The 18,020-nt window shown below is 35.1% G+C and overlaps 1 protein-coding gene across 1 annotated transcript in view; it reads right to left on the bottom strand.

The window, feature by feature from the left end:
• The window catches only part of TUSC3 (tumor suppressor candidate 3), a 142,902-nt gene that overhangs the window by 26,021 nt on the left and 98,861 nt on the right, over positions 1-18,020 (bottom strand). The window contains exon 7 of the mRNA XM_081332959.1: positions 3,688-3,751. Coding sequence (XP_081189085.1) covers positions 3,688-3,751 — 64 coding nt within the window. The remainder of the gene's footprint in view (positions 1-3,687; positions 3,752-18,020) is intronic.

The following is an 18,020-nucleotide window of genomic DNA, read 5'->3' as shown; positions in this document are numbered from 1 at the left end:
CCGGTGATGCTTTGTGATTCCAATAGTCTGTTGGTTGTTTCTGAGATTTTTTTTTATAAAGAGTACTTATTTTCACAGCTTGTGTTGGTGGTGCTATAGCGGTTGAGTGGCCAGCTACTTTTGGATATAGTTGTGTGGGTATCCATTCTGCTGTATCGTAGCAGGACTATAACATAAACAAGTGTCAGAAGCAGGCTGCATTTATAACACACAACATTCTCCTTAAAAACTTACTTCAAAGTCAGCTTTTCCCATATTTTGTTCCAGTTAGGGAGGGTATGAAGTTGCACAGAGGAAAAGTTATTTTCTTATAATATCTTTCTTCTCATTATGGAAAGCTATCCCTCTCCTCAAAAAACCTGGGTGTATTTCTGTTCGTGTGTATGTGCGCACGCATTTGTATGTATGTGTTTATGTGTATGAATGTGTATGTATATGCACAAACATATCCAAATAAATATTCCTTTTCCATGTAAACACAATTAACATTTATTTCAAGCTGTAATAAACAAAAGGTTAAATTGATCTTTAAGCTTAAATCAATTCATTAATAAAAATTTGTCTATAGGTAGAACTGAAACATATTTGCTGGTACCTGAAAAAGGCCAAGCTTCTTCTGGTATCTACTGCCTGGCCCCTCTCTGCTAGGTAATAAATAAAGTCTCTGATTCTTATATTACTTCACCATTTTGTCCCAAAGTTACCAAGGCTGTTAATAAAAAAATAATAATAATTCAGCCTTTAGGAAAATGATTTTCATAGTTGTCTGACATAAAGAAAGGATACCTGTTGTCTGTCTGAGTATAACTAGGATTGTGTGAAGACTACTGTATAAGCTATCAGACCAAATGTTTTGGCTCTGGTTTTTATAAAGTTGTAAACCAATTATCTTTGAACTGCTACAGAAATTACTTGTTCTAGAGAATCAACCTTTCCAAATGAAAAAAATATTTAAAGCAATTATTTATCTACTATCTTTTATGCAATGATAATTACTAAATACACAGAATGTTTCTGACTGCTGGTTGCTTAGTGTGGGTGTCCCTAACCCCCGGTCCCCAGCATGCCAGCAACCAATCTACACAAACAAGCAAAGCCCCATCCATGGGATGCAGGCAGCGTACAAAACCACGCACTCTCCTGTCCGTGGAAAAATGTTTCTCCATGGAACCGGTCCCTGGTGCCCAAAAGGTTGGGGACCTCTGGCTTAGAGAACAAATAACCTTCTTACCAGATTTACAATCTGGAGACTAGATTAGATATAATTTTAACTTGGTCTAGCAAAGCTTTTCTTATTATAATAAGCTTAACAGAAAACACTTCTGTTCTTCAAGCACTGATGTCATAGAGAAAACAATATAAATTGTTTCTTTGGACAATGCATCCAAATGCAGTGAATTGACTTCCTGTCAAGAGTGAAAATTTGGCAGCTGCGGGCCTCTTTGTTTTTATCTTGCCATTAGAGTGGGGGGCGGGGGAGATGATGCTTTTGACTGGGTTAGTTAGAAAAACAAAAGCTCTCCAGTTCTTCGGAAGTTTGCTGTCTAGATGGCTGTCTGGAAACCTTTCAGACATTCTCGCAGGTGTGAAGCAAATAGCAGACAGTTCCCATAACAAAGAGAATTTGTTTACGTGGACATCTGGGGGGTTTGGCTGGGAATGTCATTGCTATGGTTTGATGCCTAGGGATTTTAGAGTTAGTTTTCCTTCGCCTATACCAGGCCATGTATTCAATAAACCAGTAAGCTTTTCAGGAATGGAAATGATCCTGGACTTTTATTTGGATATTCAAGTTGGAGGTTGACACTTCCTGAATGCTGTATAAGATTTAGCAAAGGCATACTTGGAATATTCAATAAGCAACACATGCAATATGCATTGCATTAGTGACAAAGATAAGAGTCTTGCTGTTCACTTTAGGGTAAAATTCAGAAAAATGTAAGCACTTTTAGTGCATATGTTTTTAATCAAATTAAATGCAAGCCTATGTTTTTCAAATAACCAGTCTTTAGTATATTCATCAGTGAGCTGTCTTATTATTAAATTTGTGTTATTTTGGATAATTTTTTGTAAACTCCACAGAGAAGATAAATAGTACTATTTGGTTATATTGCTTGGTACTGTATATGTGTTTTAAAAAAATATCAGAAAGTATTAATTGGGCAGTTAATATTATTGCTTGTATAAAAAGGTTAATAGAAATAATTTTATTCAAACTCTGTATGAAAACTGTCTGGGAAACCCCAATGCATTCCAAATTTTAATAAAACAGCCCTATTGACTATTGAAAAGCCCTTCAAGGATTGTTGCTCAAAGATAGCTTAAGGTGATATGTAATGTTGTTTGTTCTATCAAGAGTCTGATTAGAAAAATTACTTTGAATAAACATACTTATTCAAAATTATTAAATAAGCATAAGCTAGACAGCTATGGGAATGAAGTGCCAAGTCCAGAAAGAAAACAGCATCAGTAATTTGATTTCTGGATATATGAAATTTTAAATCTAATGCCATTTTTCTGACTGTCCTTTGTCTGGAATACAATCCTCAGTGTACAATCATAACATTAAAAATAAATTGTGGTCCCTAGTAAACAAAGTATGGCCTGCCAGAGCTGCTCTAAAGCTGTGGGCTAAATTTAATGTTTAAAAGGGACAAAACATGGATCAATCAATTCATGTAATAATTTAATATACTTACTTACATTTTTATAATTAAATACTTTTATTCCCCCCCCCAGCACTGTTTCTGCAGTGCAATCTTCAGCATCCTTCCTGAAGATCAATTGTGGCCTTTGGTTCAAAAAAAAAAAAAAAAGCTAGGCAGCCTTGCTGTAGCAAATGAATCAGCTTGTGTCAGAGAAAACTGTTTAGGGGGATAAGGTTCATTTCAGTAATGGGCCCTCTCTATATTATGGGTATATTTAAATCCATCTTCTCAGGGTGGAAAAACATTAATTCATCAAAGTAAAAATAAAAAAAATAAACCCAACATACATGTGGACATATGTAGAAAGACACATATACAAAATTATAACAACTCTTAATTTCCTCAGTTTATATTAATGTTGGAATATGAACAAGATCACAAACCAGGAGAAGACAAAGTACAATGTTCAGTATGTATTTTTAGATGCATGGGGTTAGGTGCCTGACTGCAAGATCATTCTTGTGTGTATGTGTGTAAGACATGTGTCTGAGACCTACTTTTTAGTTGGGACAGACAACTTTTACCAACTGATCATATCACTTAGTTCAGGCATGTCAAACTTGCAATGTCACATGACATCGTGCGACGTATCGCGACTCCCCCCCCACTGCCGGCAATGGGGTGGGTGCGGTTTTGGTGCGGTTTTGGTGTGATCCAGTCCATGGGCCGGCAGTTTCACATGCCTGACTTAGTTGAAGACCTCTGCCATTATGAGCTAATTCTCAGAGTTGTAAGGGCTGAAGTCCCCAGCACAGCATTAGAACTGAGAAAAAAGAAAAGTTATGTAGTAACAGTAAACTAAACCAAGCTTGATTTTCTCTAGGAACAAAGCAGCAAAAATAAAGGGTACCAAGCTAATAGGTAGGGAATTCCATACCTGTTAAATACTTCAGTGGCAGATACTGTCAGTGTAATTCCACTTAACTGTGGATTCTGACTCAGTCTTGCCATGCTTCTGCCATCAACATCTGAAGGATACTCAGGAGGAGGATAATATGGGACTCTGCAACGAACTGTGCCTGACTACTTCCATGTATATAACTCTGAAAAAAATTGAAGGAAGAACATATCAGTCATTCTAATGGAACAGTCAGTGTGTATGTACATATGCATGAATTTGCATATTTGTTTAGTTATTTAAAGAGTATATTTGTATAGCCTAGAAAAACGTATTACAAAAAACACATAAGTACATAAAGAAGATAAACACCAGCTGCCAAGGTGTGTCCTGAATCTTTCTGTTTAAAACCCAAGGACCCTAAATGCAAGGAGAAAAGCAAGCCTTTCACAACATTTGCAAGTTTATTAGTGCATTCTCACAGGCTACTGTTGATAGCAGAAGACTGTGCAGGATGAAAATTTGCTCTGATCCAAGAAACTAATTGCTTTATTAATGTTTTATCAATGTTTTGCCCATAATTTAATTACAATGGTAGTACTAAATAGAACTAGATGCATGCATTAATTAGCCTTTAAATAACAGGTAGCATTCAACAGGCCAAAATGGTTAGCTTTTCTCACTTGGTATCCACATGTGCCTTTATGTTTCTATCTGTGCTGAAGAAGAAAACAGGTGGATAGAGTTCCCTGCCCAGAAATTTTCAAATTACAACGATCATGATTAACAGACTAACGGAGTTGGAAGGGACCCTGGAGGTCTTCTATGGTCCAATTCTCTGTTCAAGCAGGATACCCCATACCATTCTAAATAAATGGCTGTCTATTCTCTTTTTAAAAACCTCAAGTGATGGAGCAACAGCAGTTTCTGGAGGCAAGCAGTTTCACTGATTAATTGTTCTTCCCTGACAAGAAATTTCTCCTTAGTTCCAAGTTTGATTTCTCTTTTATAAGTTTCCATTTGTTACTTCTTGTCTTGCCCTCAGATGCTTTAGAGAATATGTTGATGCCCTCTTCTTTATGACAGCCCCTCAAATATTGGAAAACTTCTATAATGTCATCCCTAGCTCCTTCTGTTTGTTAGACTAGACATACCCATTTCCTGTAGCATTCATGTTTTAGCATCTAGCCCCCTAATCATCCTTGTTACTCTTCTTTGCACTCTTTCTAGAGTCTCAACATTATATCATGGCAACTAAAACTGGAGAGTATTCCACATGTGGTCTTATCAAAGCAATTTAACATTTCTTGTGATCTTGATACTGTGCTTGAAATTCTGAAATGTTGCCAAGAAAACTGCAGCGATTAATCCAGCTAGTTGTCAAGAGTCAACTAGAGTCAATTTGCAGTCTAACATGCAGACAGTACTCAGAATATATGATGGGATAATGCAGCTGCTAGTCAATGACCTCTCAGCTCAACCCACCTCAGGGGTCATTGCTGTGTTGGGAAAAATAGGAGGAAAAAGGCATACTAGGCATGTTGACTGCCTTGCCTCATTTATAAAAAGGGGTGGGATAAAAATGAATGAATTAATTAAATAAAGTATTGGATTTTGCCTTTCTGTAGTTTTAATTGTTCACTTCATATTGTATAGTCTGGCATTAGAAAGAACAAATCTTGATTTTTTTATTGAGCAGCTTTCATATATTTGAAGAGTAGGGTTGTGTCCAAACTCACTTTTTTTCATGGCTAAATACCAGCTCCTTCAGATTTTTCATTCAATTTACTTTCTAATCCCCAAAGCATTGTTGTGGCTTTCCACCCCTGAATATAGCTCATATTTCCTCAATATTTTTAGAGTACGATGCCCAGAACAAACACAGCACTTGAGATGATGTCTGATCAAAGACATTGATCACTTCCCATATTTTAGAAATTATACTTCATCACTTGCCTTTTTTGCAGATATATCACACCACTGGCTCACATTAATTTTGAATAAATTGCTTACTGTTCCATAATATTTATTACAAATATTATTTCCAAGCTAGATACCCCCCAATCAATACCTGTATTTTGGATTTCAGTTGTCTAAATAAAGAACTCTGCACTTACATGTGCTCTTATTACTTTCAGCCCACTCTTACAATTATCAAATTGTTTTGAATTTGATTCCTCTTTTCTATGGTATTAACTATCCTATCCAATTGTGCACTACCTTCAAAAATGATAACCAATCTTTCCACCTCTTAATTCAAGTCATTCATCGCTCTGTATATGTGTGTATCTGTATGTGTGAAGAGAGAAAATAGAGGACAAAATGCTGACCATGGGCCATATCGTACTGCTTCCAAACAGCCCTGCTGCCAGAAAATAATGTGAACACTTGCAACCAGCAAGTTAGGAGGCAGAGAAGTGCAGCACAATAGCTTGAGAAGAACAGATCTCAGGATATGGTCTTCTAGTTCAAACATCTTTGCACAGGCTAGCAGTGGAAGGGGTTCTCCAGTTACAGCTCTCAGAATAGGAACAGCCACTTTCTGGAAGGGGGTTAAGAGACAGGAAACTGGGACCGTAGGTGAAAAAACTCTTTCAAGACTAGTTACTTTCAGTGGATTGTTTTGAAGAACAAGGGAGAGCAGGAACAGGATTTCTTTTTATTTCTTTATAATTTATAAATTAAATAAGAGAATGTGAGGCCTTTTTTTTACTCTATTTATTCAACTACGGGGCTGGGGTGTGTGTGGCAAATCAATTGAGAAAGATTACTAAAATACCCTAGATGTTGATACACAAAGTTCATTTTCCTGTGACTGCATTCTGATTTCAGGTACTATTACAGGCAATTTACTGGAAGTCATTTTCCATTGTCAAGCCTTTCTTTCTACGTTTGTTCATAGAAAAATGGAAAATGTGCAACATTATTTGTTTATATCCCCTCCCCTCTAAAAAAAAACTTTCACTGACATGATGTTCTTCCTTTATGGAAAATGCAGTTATTCCAGTTCACCATCAGCAGGCTCCCTGACTTGCCTAACAGTAGAGTAGGAAGAAAATAGATGGGGAAATAGCACAGATAAATTGATGAAAGTCTGGGAAACCAGCTCTTCAATTATTATTTACAAGAATGATTTAGGAGCCTAGAAATTGCTGGTGATAGCAAATCATACTGTACGGCCGGCAAAGTCGTAATTTATAGCAGGTTCCTTATCTAGTAGCAGTTCTGGCAATTTCCTTTAAACATTACCTCCTCCACACTGGATGTCGGCATACACATTGACTTTCTTTATGGAGAATCCCCACCTCCCTATAAATACCAGGCTCATTACAATCCTATCAAGATACTTTAAGATACTTTGAAAGTCACCTAAGGGAGAGAATTTAATGAAGCGTAAATGAAATTAAGTTCCCTATGGAAAGCTGATTAGTCTATATCCATATAGCCTTTACCGTAGCACCTAAGGGTTATCTTACGGCTAAAAGTTACAAATAAATAACCAACTTACTGAGATGGGGACAAAGCAGAAATGATAGCTTTTAAAATTGTAAATGTAAAATCTATTTTCCCTCTCTCTCTCCAAGCAAAAGCAGAACCAAATTAGGACACATTGAATGCAGCATGGATTGACTAAGAAAAGGCATTTGACTCTACCATATTACTGGATAATCAAGTGCCTGGAAATAACAAGAGGCAGTAGAAACATCAGAAGCTTTGTGCAAAGATCGATGGCACAATGGAAAACATGGTTGCAGGTCAATGGTGAGATACTGTAATGGAGTTTAGACTGGATAAATGTGCCACACTCACCATCAAACAGGGAAAAATAGTGAAAACTGAAGGAAACAAGATGCCCTACAAAAATAACATCAAGAATCCGGATGAAGATGATCACTATCAATACCTAGCTATCCTTCAAGCTGACAATATAAAGCACACTGAAGTCAAGAAAAAGGTTAGAAGTAAGTACATCAAGAGAGTAAAAAAGATCTTAAAAGTCAGTGGTGGAAGAAATACTATCAAGGCAATACCACTCAATTGAGGAAATACCATCAAGGCAATCAACAGCTGGGCAATTCCAGACATTAGATATAGAAGTAATAATAATGTCTTTATTGATTAGCCCTTGGGCCATATCAAAATGCAAAGTTCCAGCAACAAATTGTTACTAAAATTTGATAAAAACAATTTAAAATGGAATTTGATAAAATACAATTTAAAATGGAATTAGAATAAAATACAATCTAAAATGAAATTGTAATAGTGTACAATAATTTAAGGTATAGATAAAATATGATAAAATTATATTTCAGAGTTTCCCTTGCAATCTACCCCAATCAATCCCACATATGCAGATCTCAACCGAACCATTTTGTTTAAGTACTGTGCTACGTTAAATGTTATTTTCAAGTTCTGGCCGGACATAAGGTAAGTTGTTTTGATATGGGGATCCCAATGGGTCAATCGTTTGGTATATAGACCAAGATACCTGTCTCTCACTCTCTTATACAGGCAACAGTCAAATAGGATGTGAGCCAGGTCTTCTACCTCTGCCGCTCCGCAAATGCAGAGACACTCATTGTAGGGTATAGCATGAAATCTCCCATATCTGACCATTGTGTCAAGCTGTTCGAATCTCGCTTACGTAAATATCTCCCTAAGATGTTTTGGCAGTTGTAACTTCAAATAACTGTCAATTTGAAAAGTACGTTTGTATTTACTTAGCCATTTCAAGTTACCCACCTTATCAAGGATAGCTATATCAGTTTGTGCTTCTATATCCTTAATTCTTTGGGCAACTCTTTTTTTGGATTGTTCTCCTGTTATGCAAGAGACAGAAAGGCCACAGCTTCTTACAAAATTTGTTAGTTTGATGATCCAGGAGATTTGCGATTGTAGTTTTATTTGCTCTAGTAGGCATAACTTGGGGAGACTATCAGTCTCCATTTCATTAACTTTGCACCAGTAGTTATAAGCTCTAATTCAGCTCAAACTGCTGCAGCAGATGTTCTTGGATCTACACCCAAAATACATCTCAAATGCTGGGACTGTGTTTGTTCTAAGACTGTGGTTGAGTAAAGACCCCAAATTTCTGCTCCATACAAGAGCATTGTGGTAACCTTAGCCTTATAAACCTTCATTAGTCATGGGAAGACAAAGCACTACTACATAGACAGTACATTAAAAAAGTAGCAGTGAAAGCAGATAATAACAAGAACTGGCAATGGCTAAGAACAAGAAAGTCGAAGAAAGAGAGTGAGAACTGATTCTGGCAGCAGAAAGACAAGCATTAAGAACAAATGCATACAAAGCCAGAATTGATAAAATAGCAACAGACAGTAAGTACCGTCTAGGAAAAGAAGCTGAAGAAACATTGGACCACATGGTAAGCTGCTGCAAGATCATACAGACTGGCTACAAGCAATGTCCTCACAAAGTAGCAACAATAGTGCATTGGGACATTTGCAAGAAATATTATTTGCCTGCAGGCAAGAATTGGTGGGACCATAAAACAGAGAAAGTCATAGAAAATGATAAAGTTAAACTGCTCTGGAATTTTAGAATTCAAACAGAAGGCACCTGTCACATAACACTCCAGACTTAACAACAGTTAATAAGAAAGGCAAAAAAGTCTGATTAGTGAATGTGGCAGAACCTGGAGACAGCAGAAGAGAAGAGAAAGAACTAAAGAAGATAACAAAATACAATGACTGCAAATAGAAATAGAACGATTGTGGGAAAAGCAAGCAAAGGTAATACGAATAGTAATAGGCACCTTGGATACAATCCCCAAACAACTGGAGCACCACTTGAATACCATCAGCACTGACAAATTCACCATCAATCAATTGCAAAAGGTGGCTTTGCTCAGAATAGGTTACATCCTGCAATGATATAACACCATCAAACACCATTATATGCATATCCCCAGGTCTTTGGAAAGGAGTCGATAGACAAAAATGCCAAATCCAGTCTGAACATCTGGTTGACTGTGCAACGAACCATAATAATGATACCCCAAAAGTTTATATCTTCGCTTGTATGGTCTGAGAAGAATAAGAGGTATGTCAGACGTTCAACCATACTGGACAACTCTTACCAGAGGAGCCAGATGAAACAAGAACTGGACAGACCACAAACTAGACAAAGAAATAAAAAAGGAAGAAGCAGAAATGGTAGACAACTGAAGAAGCTTCTTGGAGAAGTGAAATGTCTTCGAAGAAAAAAACAAAGTTGTCTGTTGAAAAACCACCTCTGGGTTTTCCTCTCTTATTTTCCTTTTTCTTTGTACTTCTGTATTTTGTATTTTGATACTTGAATCCACTGAAAGATAAACCCTACTGAACCCCATTTTACAGACCTTAACAGTAAGTGTATGTTGATAGCTGTACAAAGACATTAATTACAGTATATGGTTATATAGTTACATAAACTCCAAAGATTGTTTTAATAAATACAACAACAGGGTTGGGCAGTTGCCTGAAATTCCTACTGGCCTTTCAATTTGCATCTGATTCTTCTTTACAGTAAATTTTGAAAGCTGAAAGTTTAAGATCAAACAGACATACCATACTTTGCAGAGGAATGTTTATAATTTGCAGGGGGAAAAAACGATTGTTCTAATCACTTCCCATATTGCAGAATAGGAAAGACTCATAAAAATCTATGAATATAGAAAGCTCTAAGCTTGTGAACCATACCTCTCTTTAGCATATAATTACCTTTAGTCTTGGCTCTTGATCCCACTGAATGTAATAAGAGTGTAGTAATTTTTCAAGATATCATAATCAGCAAAATCTTTTGTATTTACTTCTGGAGAGCAAAATTAAATATTTAGTAGCTCTACAAAAATAGTGGGCCCTACTGAAGTAAAGAAGGTATATATTTTGTATGTATTCTCCGAAGTAATCAATGATACTCATAAGGGATTGTATTTAAAATTTCTCTAAATCATTTGTTGATGGATCTACAGAGTGATATCTGTCATAGTTCAGTGAAACACTTAGATTAAATGTTGATTTCACTCTTTCCTTTCTTCCGTTTACTTGTATAAATAAAATAAAAAATGGTAATTGTAAAGGAACCTATTTGAGTTAGATTTTACTCCTCAAGGCAACTCAATTAACTTCTAAAATAGTTCACATTAAAATTTAAGCATGATTGCATGCTTTAAATGCCACAGTAAATAAATGCTCTTATCAGAATGAAACAATATGGCATGTGTGTTTCAGTGTTGGTATAGGTGATGAAATTAATAATCATGCATCGGACAACAGCATTTCTGACCAATTTGAAACATTTTTCTCTTTTAAGAAAAGAGAAGTGATTCACATCTTTTCAAGTGGCCATTTTTGGCATGGAGAAATGAAACAGCTGCTAAGAGTGCAAAGGTTTGAACAAGCACCGATAAATATTCTTTTACTGCAGCAGCCAAAATCATTTTGCTGTTGCAAATCTCAAATAGACTTTTTTGCTACTGAAAACATAACTATATCCAATCTGACAGTCTTTCAGTTGCAAGGATTGTGGATGATAAAGAAGCTTATGATTATCACAAATTAATCCAGTTTCCTTTATGTACCATAAATCTTACTAGGAAGCAGTCCAGAAATTAAGATCTGAATAAGGGGCCCCCATGAAGATGCAGCCATTTGCTGGTGCTCATCTGCCAGGTAAATAGGAAAAGATGTTCTCTTGAATTAGTTTCACACTATGAGACAAGTGTCATGTGTTGTTGTTTTTTTTTTTAAAGATTCTTTAAAAACTAGAGGGATATGAAGTCAATGTTTATTCCATTGCCAGATGGGCTGAGAAGATATCCATTGGATGTGGATGTTTCATATTGAAACATACAGTTAATTCTCAATGACAATATCCTGATTCTGAATTTATTCCTAAGCAGTAAATTCCATCACCTTCATCTCTGTTATTGTATAGATGTGTGCCCTTTTTAATGCATGTGCAGAATGTTCTGTTGATGTTGGGCAGGTCTGAACCAGTAAAGCCAAGAGATTATAAAAAGAGGGATATTGAAGCTACCTGCCTCCATCCCAACCCAGCTTGATTAGTTGATGACATTTGGAGGAAGTATTTCTTCATTACAATGTCTGCCCTTGTCAATCTCTCCTGCTAGGGGATTGAGTGATGCCCACCTTGATATAATTTAGGAAGATAGTAAAAACAGTATTGCTCCATGGAGCATTTAATATCTAATTGCTGCCTCTGAGATTGGGTGCCAAGTGGGTTTTATTTAATTTGTCATTTAATTGTTTTTATCAGTTAGTTCATGCTATTTTATTGTTTATGGATAAACTCCAGGAGTCCTATTTGGAATATGGCAATATATAAAAGCTTTAAATAAATAAATAAATATGGGGTGGGGGAATCTTTTCTTACATTAGACTGCCCAAAGCCTTTGTTAAACATTCATTTTATATTGCATCTTAAATCTGAAAATCCTGTATCTTCTCATACAGATTTGGAAATATTTATTAAACGAGAAACTTAGTTTCATCTCTAAAGTATTTAGGAAAAGAGGAAGAACTCTTGCTTTTTTTATTTAGATATTTTCTTCTAGTTTTGCACTCATATAGATAGAGTCAAACCCATCTGATGAGATTCCCACAGGGTGTTCCTGGAATACACACAAACACCACACAGTATACATACAGGAACATTAGTTTTTGGGATAAATATACACAAAATAAGTGGAGAAAACAAAAAAAAAATCATAATCCTCTGTTTTGTTTTAGGAAGCATGTTCCTACCATGTATATGATATTTCCTCAGTTCTCAGGATATTTTTTTTAATTTCATGACCTGGGCATTTCTATAGCTCATCTGGAAATCATTAGTCAAATGTTATTCATATATTCAGTTCTTATTTGACATGAACAATGAAATGGAAAGATAAAACATATACCTTGGATAGGAGTTGGGAATGCATAGCTATCTTTTGCCAAAAAGCTGTATTCAACAACTTTACAACAAAGCTGAATCTTGATAAATTCCACTTATAATGAGGTAACCTACTAAATGATCAAAAGTCAGGTATTTTGAAGGCAGACTTAACTTACAGAAATCATTTAGTGCTTTTAATGAACTGTTAATTTGATAGGGTTTCTTTTATATATATATGTCATGTATACATTGTTATGTTCAGTATGTATGAATGGTATGCTGTATTTTTAAATTCTGTGACTTGAACTGTAAATAAACACACAAATAAAATAAATAAACTTTCCAACAAGTGGGCAAATTGTTAGAATTTCACTTTTCAGCAACTACTAACTTTTATTTATTTCTAATACAGAAGCAGCATTTAATCTCTGCCTGGTTCTCAGCAGCATCCCAGTTATTGCTATTAAAATATTCCCCCCAATTTGAGTGTGCATAAGGCTTGTGACACAGATTATTTCTATCTGAACTTTCAAGTCTGATTATAAGCATTTCAAAATAGACATCCAAAGTACTGTTAAGTATAATCTGAGTTGTACTACTGCTGTGCCTGTATGCACACATATTTATTGGAGTTAATAGAATTACTAGTATGAATAAGGTTTATGAGAACAAAAGCTTCACAGGAAAACATTTTAAGTGTACCATTTACTTTAGGCATACAACTACAAACACTTACTGAAATTTAAAAAAGGCTGATATTCTGGTACTACAACTGGGTTTCTACTGTTCAGATTTATGCTCTGCTCATTATATGTCATTTTATTGCAACAATACACTATTTTTAGAATTTAAATCTCCATAGCATCTAAATATTGATGTCAAGAGTTTACTATCATTTAGAATAGTTATAAATGTATAACTATGTATAATAGTATAATAATATACCCAAAATAGCATTTTCTCAAAAAAATAAATAAACCTGGATAGGTTGGTTTGATGTGTGTTCTATATATGTGTATGTGCGCACACATGTGTATAGCTACATAGACAGATAGATATCATAGTACACGTATACACTATGTTTAGTAAGAAGGAAATCCTTAATTTCATATTACAATTTTTCTTCCAATTTTCTTTCCCTTTTCCTAAAAATATCATTAATGAATTTCCAAGCATCGCTCGCAATGAGAATAAAATGCAGATATATTACATGTACTTGGAATGCTAGTGAAACTTACATCAGCCTATGAATAAGTATCACAGTATTCAAAATGACAATAGTTAAGCAATTGTTTTGTAAAAGTTGTTCCATACCCTCACTCAATAAAGAACAGGTATAATTTCTATAATATCATCTGGGCAACTGGAAAATTAATCTAGATTGTAGATTAAATCCTTAGGCTCTGATACAACAAGATCTCAACCACATGCTAATTTAACCTCTCATATCTCTCATCTTTTATAGGTTGAGCAAAGAATTTTAAAACATCCTAAATATTGAAAACATGTTATGGCTGTCAGAAGCTTCCCTTCTCACTATTCCTGTAAGTAAAATGATGGCATATGTAGTGGAAAAAACTTCATTCACCACATTGTTTGGGCTGAGCATATTTTGTATGAGAAGAACAGATAGCTCTATCTACTTATCCACACAGAGATAATATGCTTGTGAATGTGTATATCACTTTTCTGTAAGTAGTGTATATTTCAAAGTAATCTCCTATTTTCCAGCACGAAACAAATAATCTCCGTGCCAGAAACTAAACAAAACTCAAAATACTAAGGTATCAGGAAATATTGGTCATTAAAAAAGCAAAATGAATCAACTTCTGAAAAATACCAAATCTTAGATCATTTTGTTGTCTATATGTTTCTGTTATCAGCTTGCTACCTCACACCAATTTCATTCTTTACATGAACAGGCCATGATATTAGTAATTTTATTTATTTAAGCATTTACCAAAAGTTGTTCTAAATTTTATTTACTCAGTATATATTGATATTGTATCTCCAATCACATCACATTCAATTGAACATCAGGGTAACTAAATAATTGAAATTACAAAAAAAAATATCAAAAAGAATGCATTATTGCCAAACCCAGGAGCACTAATAAAATAAGGTAGTATCACTAATGTACAAAAGAGTCTGCAGCATTCACTACCCCTCTGAGAGGCAGTAAAAAGGTATTAAGGTCCATGAAAAAGCTGTTCCCTCACAGAAATGAAATTCCATCTTATCCAAATTTGTTTTTTTTAATTTTTTTGCCCCAAATGATATGTTATGCATGCTTACACTGAATTTAATGTTTATCATTTTAATATACACTCCACTCCCTCATTTAACACATTTTGAAGAGATTATTTACTATCCTTCTTTTGGCTTAACATTTCTAAATAATTGGGTAGTGTTAACAAATGCTAGGCATTTCAATGCTCACCTCTATTTTTCAGATAATTCTCTTTCTTTCAGAGAAGTCTCTTTAATGGCTTCATAGTTACATCCTCCATTACACTGCTTCATCTTTTATTCTTATTCATTTCCTGTTTTTAGGCAGTCACCAATTGTCAGACCAACTAAAGATACAAGAACGACACAGTTTTCTAAAAGGTATCTTTAATGCTAGTCTGAGGTAAAAACCTAATCTTTAAGACTGTAAGAGTAAATTTCTAGTCAGTAATAGTGAGTTCATTAAAGTGAAGTTCTCTGAAACATTTTGTTCGCACAGCTCTAACTTTAGGACTATATTGCTTCTCCTTACCTAAACTGTATTGTTCTGCTGCTTCTTTCCTGTGAATACTAACAATTCTTATGAATCTTGAATCTTTATATCTTATGCAGTCCAAAGAAACAAATGTTACTGCAACACCTTTAGTAACATTTTTTGATGCTGATTGTTTACAATTTGTTGAAAAGTATTGCATATTTTTGCTGAAGCCCTCGCAATTCCTTGCAAGCTTAGGAATTCCTCTGGAAGCTTAATTATTTTACCTTTTTCACAAAACTAAATAATAATAACAACAACAACAACAACAACAACAACAACGATGATGATGATGATGCCTTCAGGTGATTTGGAGAATAGCTTGACTCCCTCTTCTTTGTGGCAACCTCTGAGATTTATTAGAATAATAAGGTTACTGGTGTAAAATTTACTTTAATTTTTTACACTGAAAGCTTTCCAATCTTCTACTAAAAACCATATTTCTTATCAGATTATCCATTTTACTGCTGAAGAACTTGCAGTATATGCTCTTATAACAAAGAACTACAAGGTAATTTTGCTCTAAAATAGCCTGACATTTTTGTTAGTGCCTCCCTAGGTCTAATTCTAAATTTATTTCTAAAGTCCAAAATATTTATCACTCAACTAATATTTGAACCGCAGCAAGTTCATCACAGCAAATGAAATAAGAAATTGGTAACACTATAAACACACTGATAATGCTGTTATCTTTTCTAATTTCAGCAAATTTAACTTCAGAAGGAACTTTCTCTATTCACAGTTCATGAACCTTCATGAATCAACACATATTATGATTTCAATATTTCTATGAGTGATAAGAAAAGAAAGTTTGAAGGTTATTCTTTTAATTGTCTTGTTTAAAACTAGTAGAGTACTATGTGATGTAGCCTTATTTGATTGAAATGTTCTCATAGCGAATTTTTTTTATTAAACTAAAATGCAACTTCTATTCATGTGAATGTGTTCCTATCTCTTTTGACAAACCCAAACCAATAATAACAAAAGCACTGAATAGAAAATACCACAACATAAAAATGTATCTTAGCATGTTGTACAATGGGAATATCTGAGTATAACCAAACTTTCTTCTGTGGTATATTATGCATCTAAAGCTATGTTAAGTTTTTTAAAAGGAAAACCTGTATGAACTGTTAGATATTTTAAATAAAAGAAACTGGGAATAATGGCATTCTAGATCAGGGGTGTCAAACTCGCAACGTCACGTGACGTGTCATGATGTACCATGACTTTTTCCCCATTGCAGGCAATGGGGGTGGGCGTGGCTTTAGCATGACGCATCCGGCCCATTGGCCGGCAGTTTGACATGCCTGTTCTAGATTAAAGCAGTCTCATTTGCTTTTCAAATGACCAAACAAATAAACGAAAAATTACTAAGTTCGGAGTTTCCTACTCAGGGACAGTAAATCTTTATTCTTCCTGTTGTTCTGTACCAGTATTTCTCAACCTCTGTGACTTTCAAATCCCAGAATTCCCCAACTATCATAGGAAATCTCAAAAATGCTAAGATTGAGAAACACTGTTATAAGGCTATAACTTCTGTGGTCTCGTATTACTGTTACACTATTTAGGAATTGAAGTTCAAAATCCATGCAGGATACTGGGTGCCCTATACTTCCTTCCTATTAATTGTACCATAGTGGAAAATGGACTCCAAATCTCAAATTACCAGAAATTTGCCACAACTATCAATGACTAAAAGTGCCTAGTCAAGGAATAGTTTGAGATTCAGTCTTGAGTCTCACAAAAGGAAATATCTCTTTTCTTCATGTCATTCTGCTCATATGTAGAAATTTTATTTGCAATTTAATCTGCATAGCTTGATTTTCATATCAAGGCATCTCATATCAAGACCCAGCATTTTCATGCTGGGAAATAATAGAAATATATTCAAATAAATTCAGACATTTCTCTTGAAAAATCATCGCAATTGTGACACTACTTTCCATCCTACTTCATAGAAACAGCAGGAAACAATGGAAAAAAGTAGGCAAATACATGAAAAGCATTTTTTTTATAATAAATCATTCAAAAAAGGGATCAGTAATGTGGTATCCATGAATACAAATTTTATCAATAGGCATCTCCCTTTATGCCTATTAGGTTTTTTAACTTTATTAATATTTCAATTGTTTTATATATATTTAAAAATAATTAAATCAGAAGTTACAGCAATAACTATCAATATTCACACACAGTTAGAAAAAAAAATAATGGCGGGGGACCAAAGCTCAGAGGGTTGTTTGGAAAGGTGTCCTGTGCCTAGAAATAGATAGATGTAAGTTGTGGATAGGAAGGAACGTAACTTATGGGACTGAGGATAATATGCATTCAGATTTTGGGATTAAACAAATCTACTATGACTGTCCCCTTCTACTGCCTTGTCGTGGCAAAGGGGCTTGCATAATTCAATGAAGCTATGAGCTATGCCGTGCAGGGCCACCCAAGATGGACAGGTCATAGCAGAGAGTTCTGACAAAACGTGATCCACTGGAGAAGGAAATGGCAACCAACTCCAGTATCTTTGCCATGAAAACCCCATGGACAGTACCAAAAGGAAAAACAACATGACGCTGGAAGATGAGCCCTTCAGGTCAGAAGGTGTTCAATATGCTACTGGGGAAGAGCAGAAGGCTAGTACTAGTAGCGCCAGAAAGAATGAAGCGACTGGGCCAAAGCCGAAAAGACGCTCAGCTGTGGATGTATCTGGTGGTGAAAGGAAAGTCCAATGCTGTAAAGATTTTTTCTCCATAGGAACCTGTAATGTAAGATCCATGAATCAAGGCAAGATGGACGTGGTCAAACAAGA

The sequence above is a fragment of the Vipera berus genome (assembly GCF_964194415.1).
Source record: "Vipera berus genome assembly, chromosome: 7".
Lineage (NCBI taxonomy): Eukaryota > Metazoa > Chordata > Lepidosauria > Squamata > Viperidae > Vipera > Vipera berus.
This window is presented reverse-complemented; position numbering and strand designations above follow the sequence as displayed.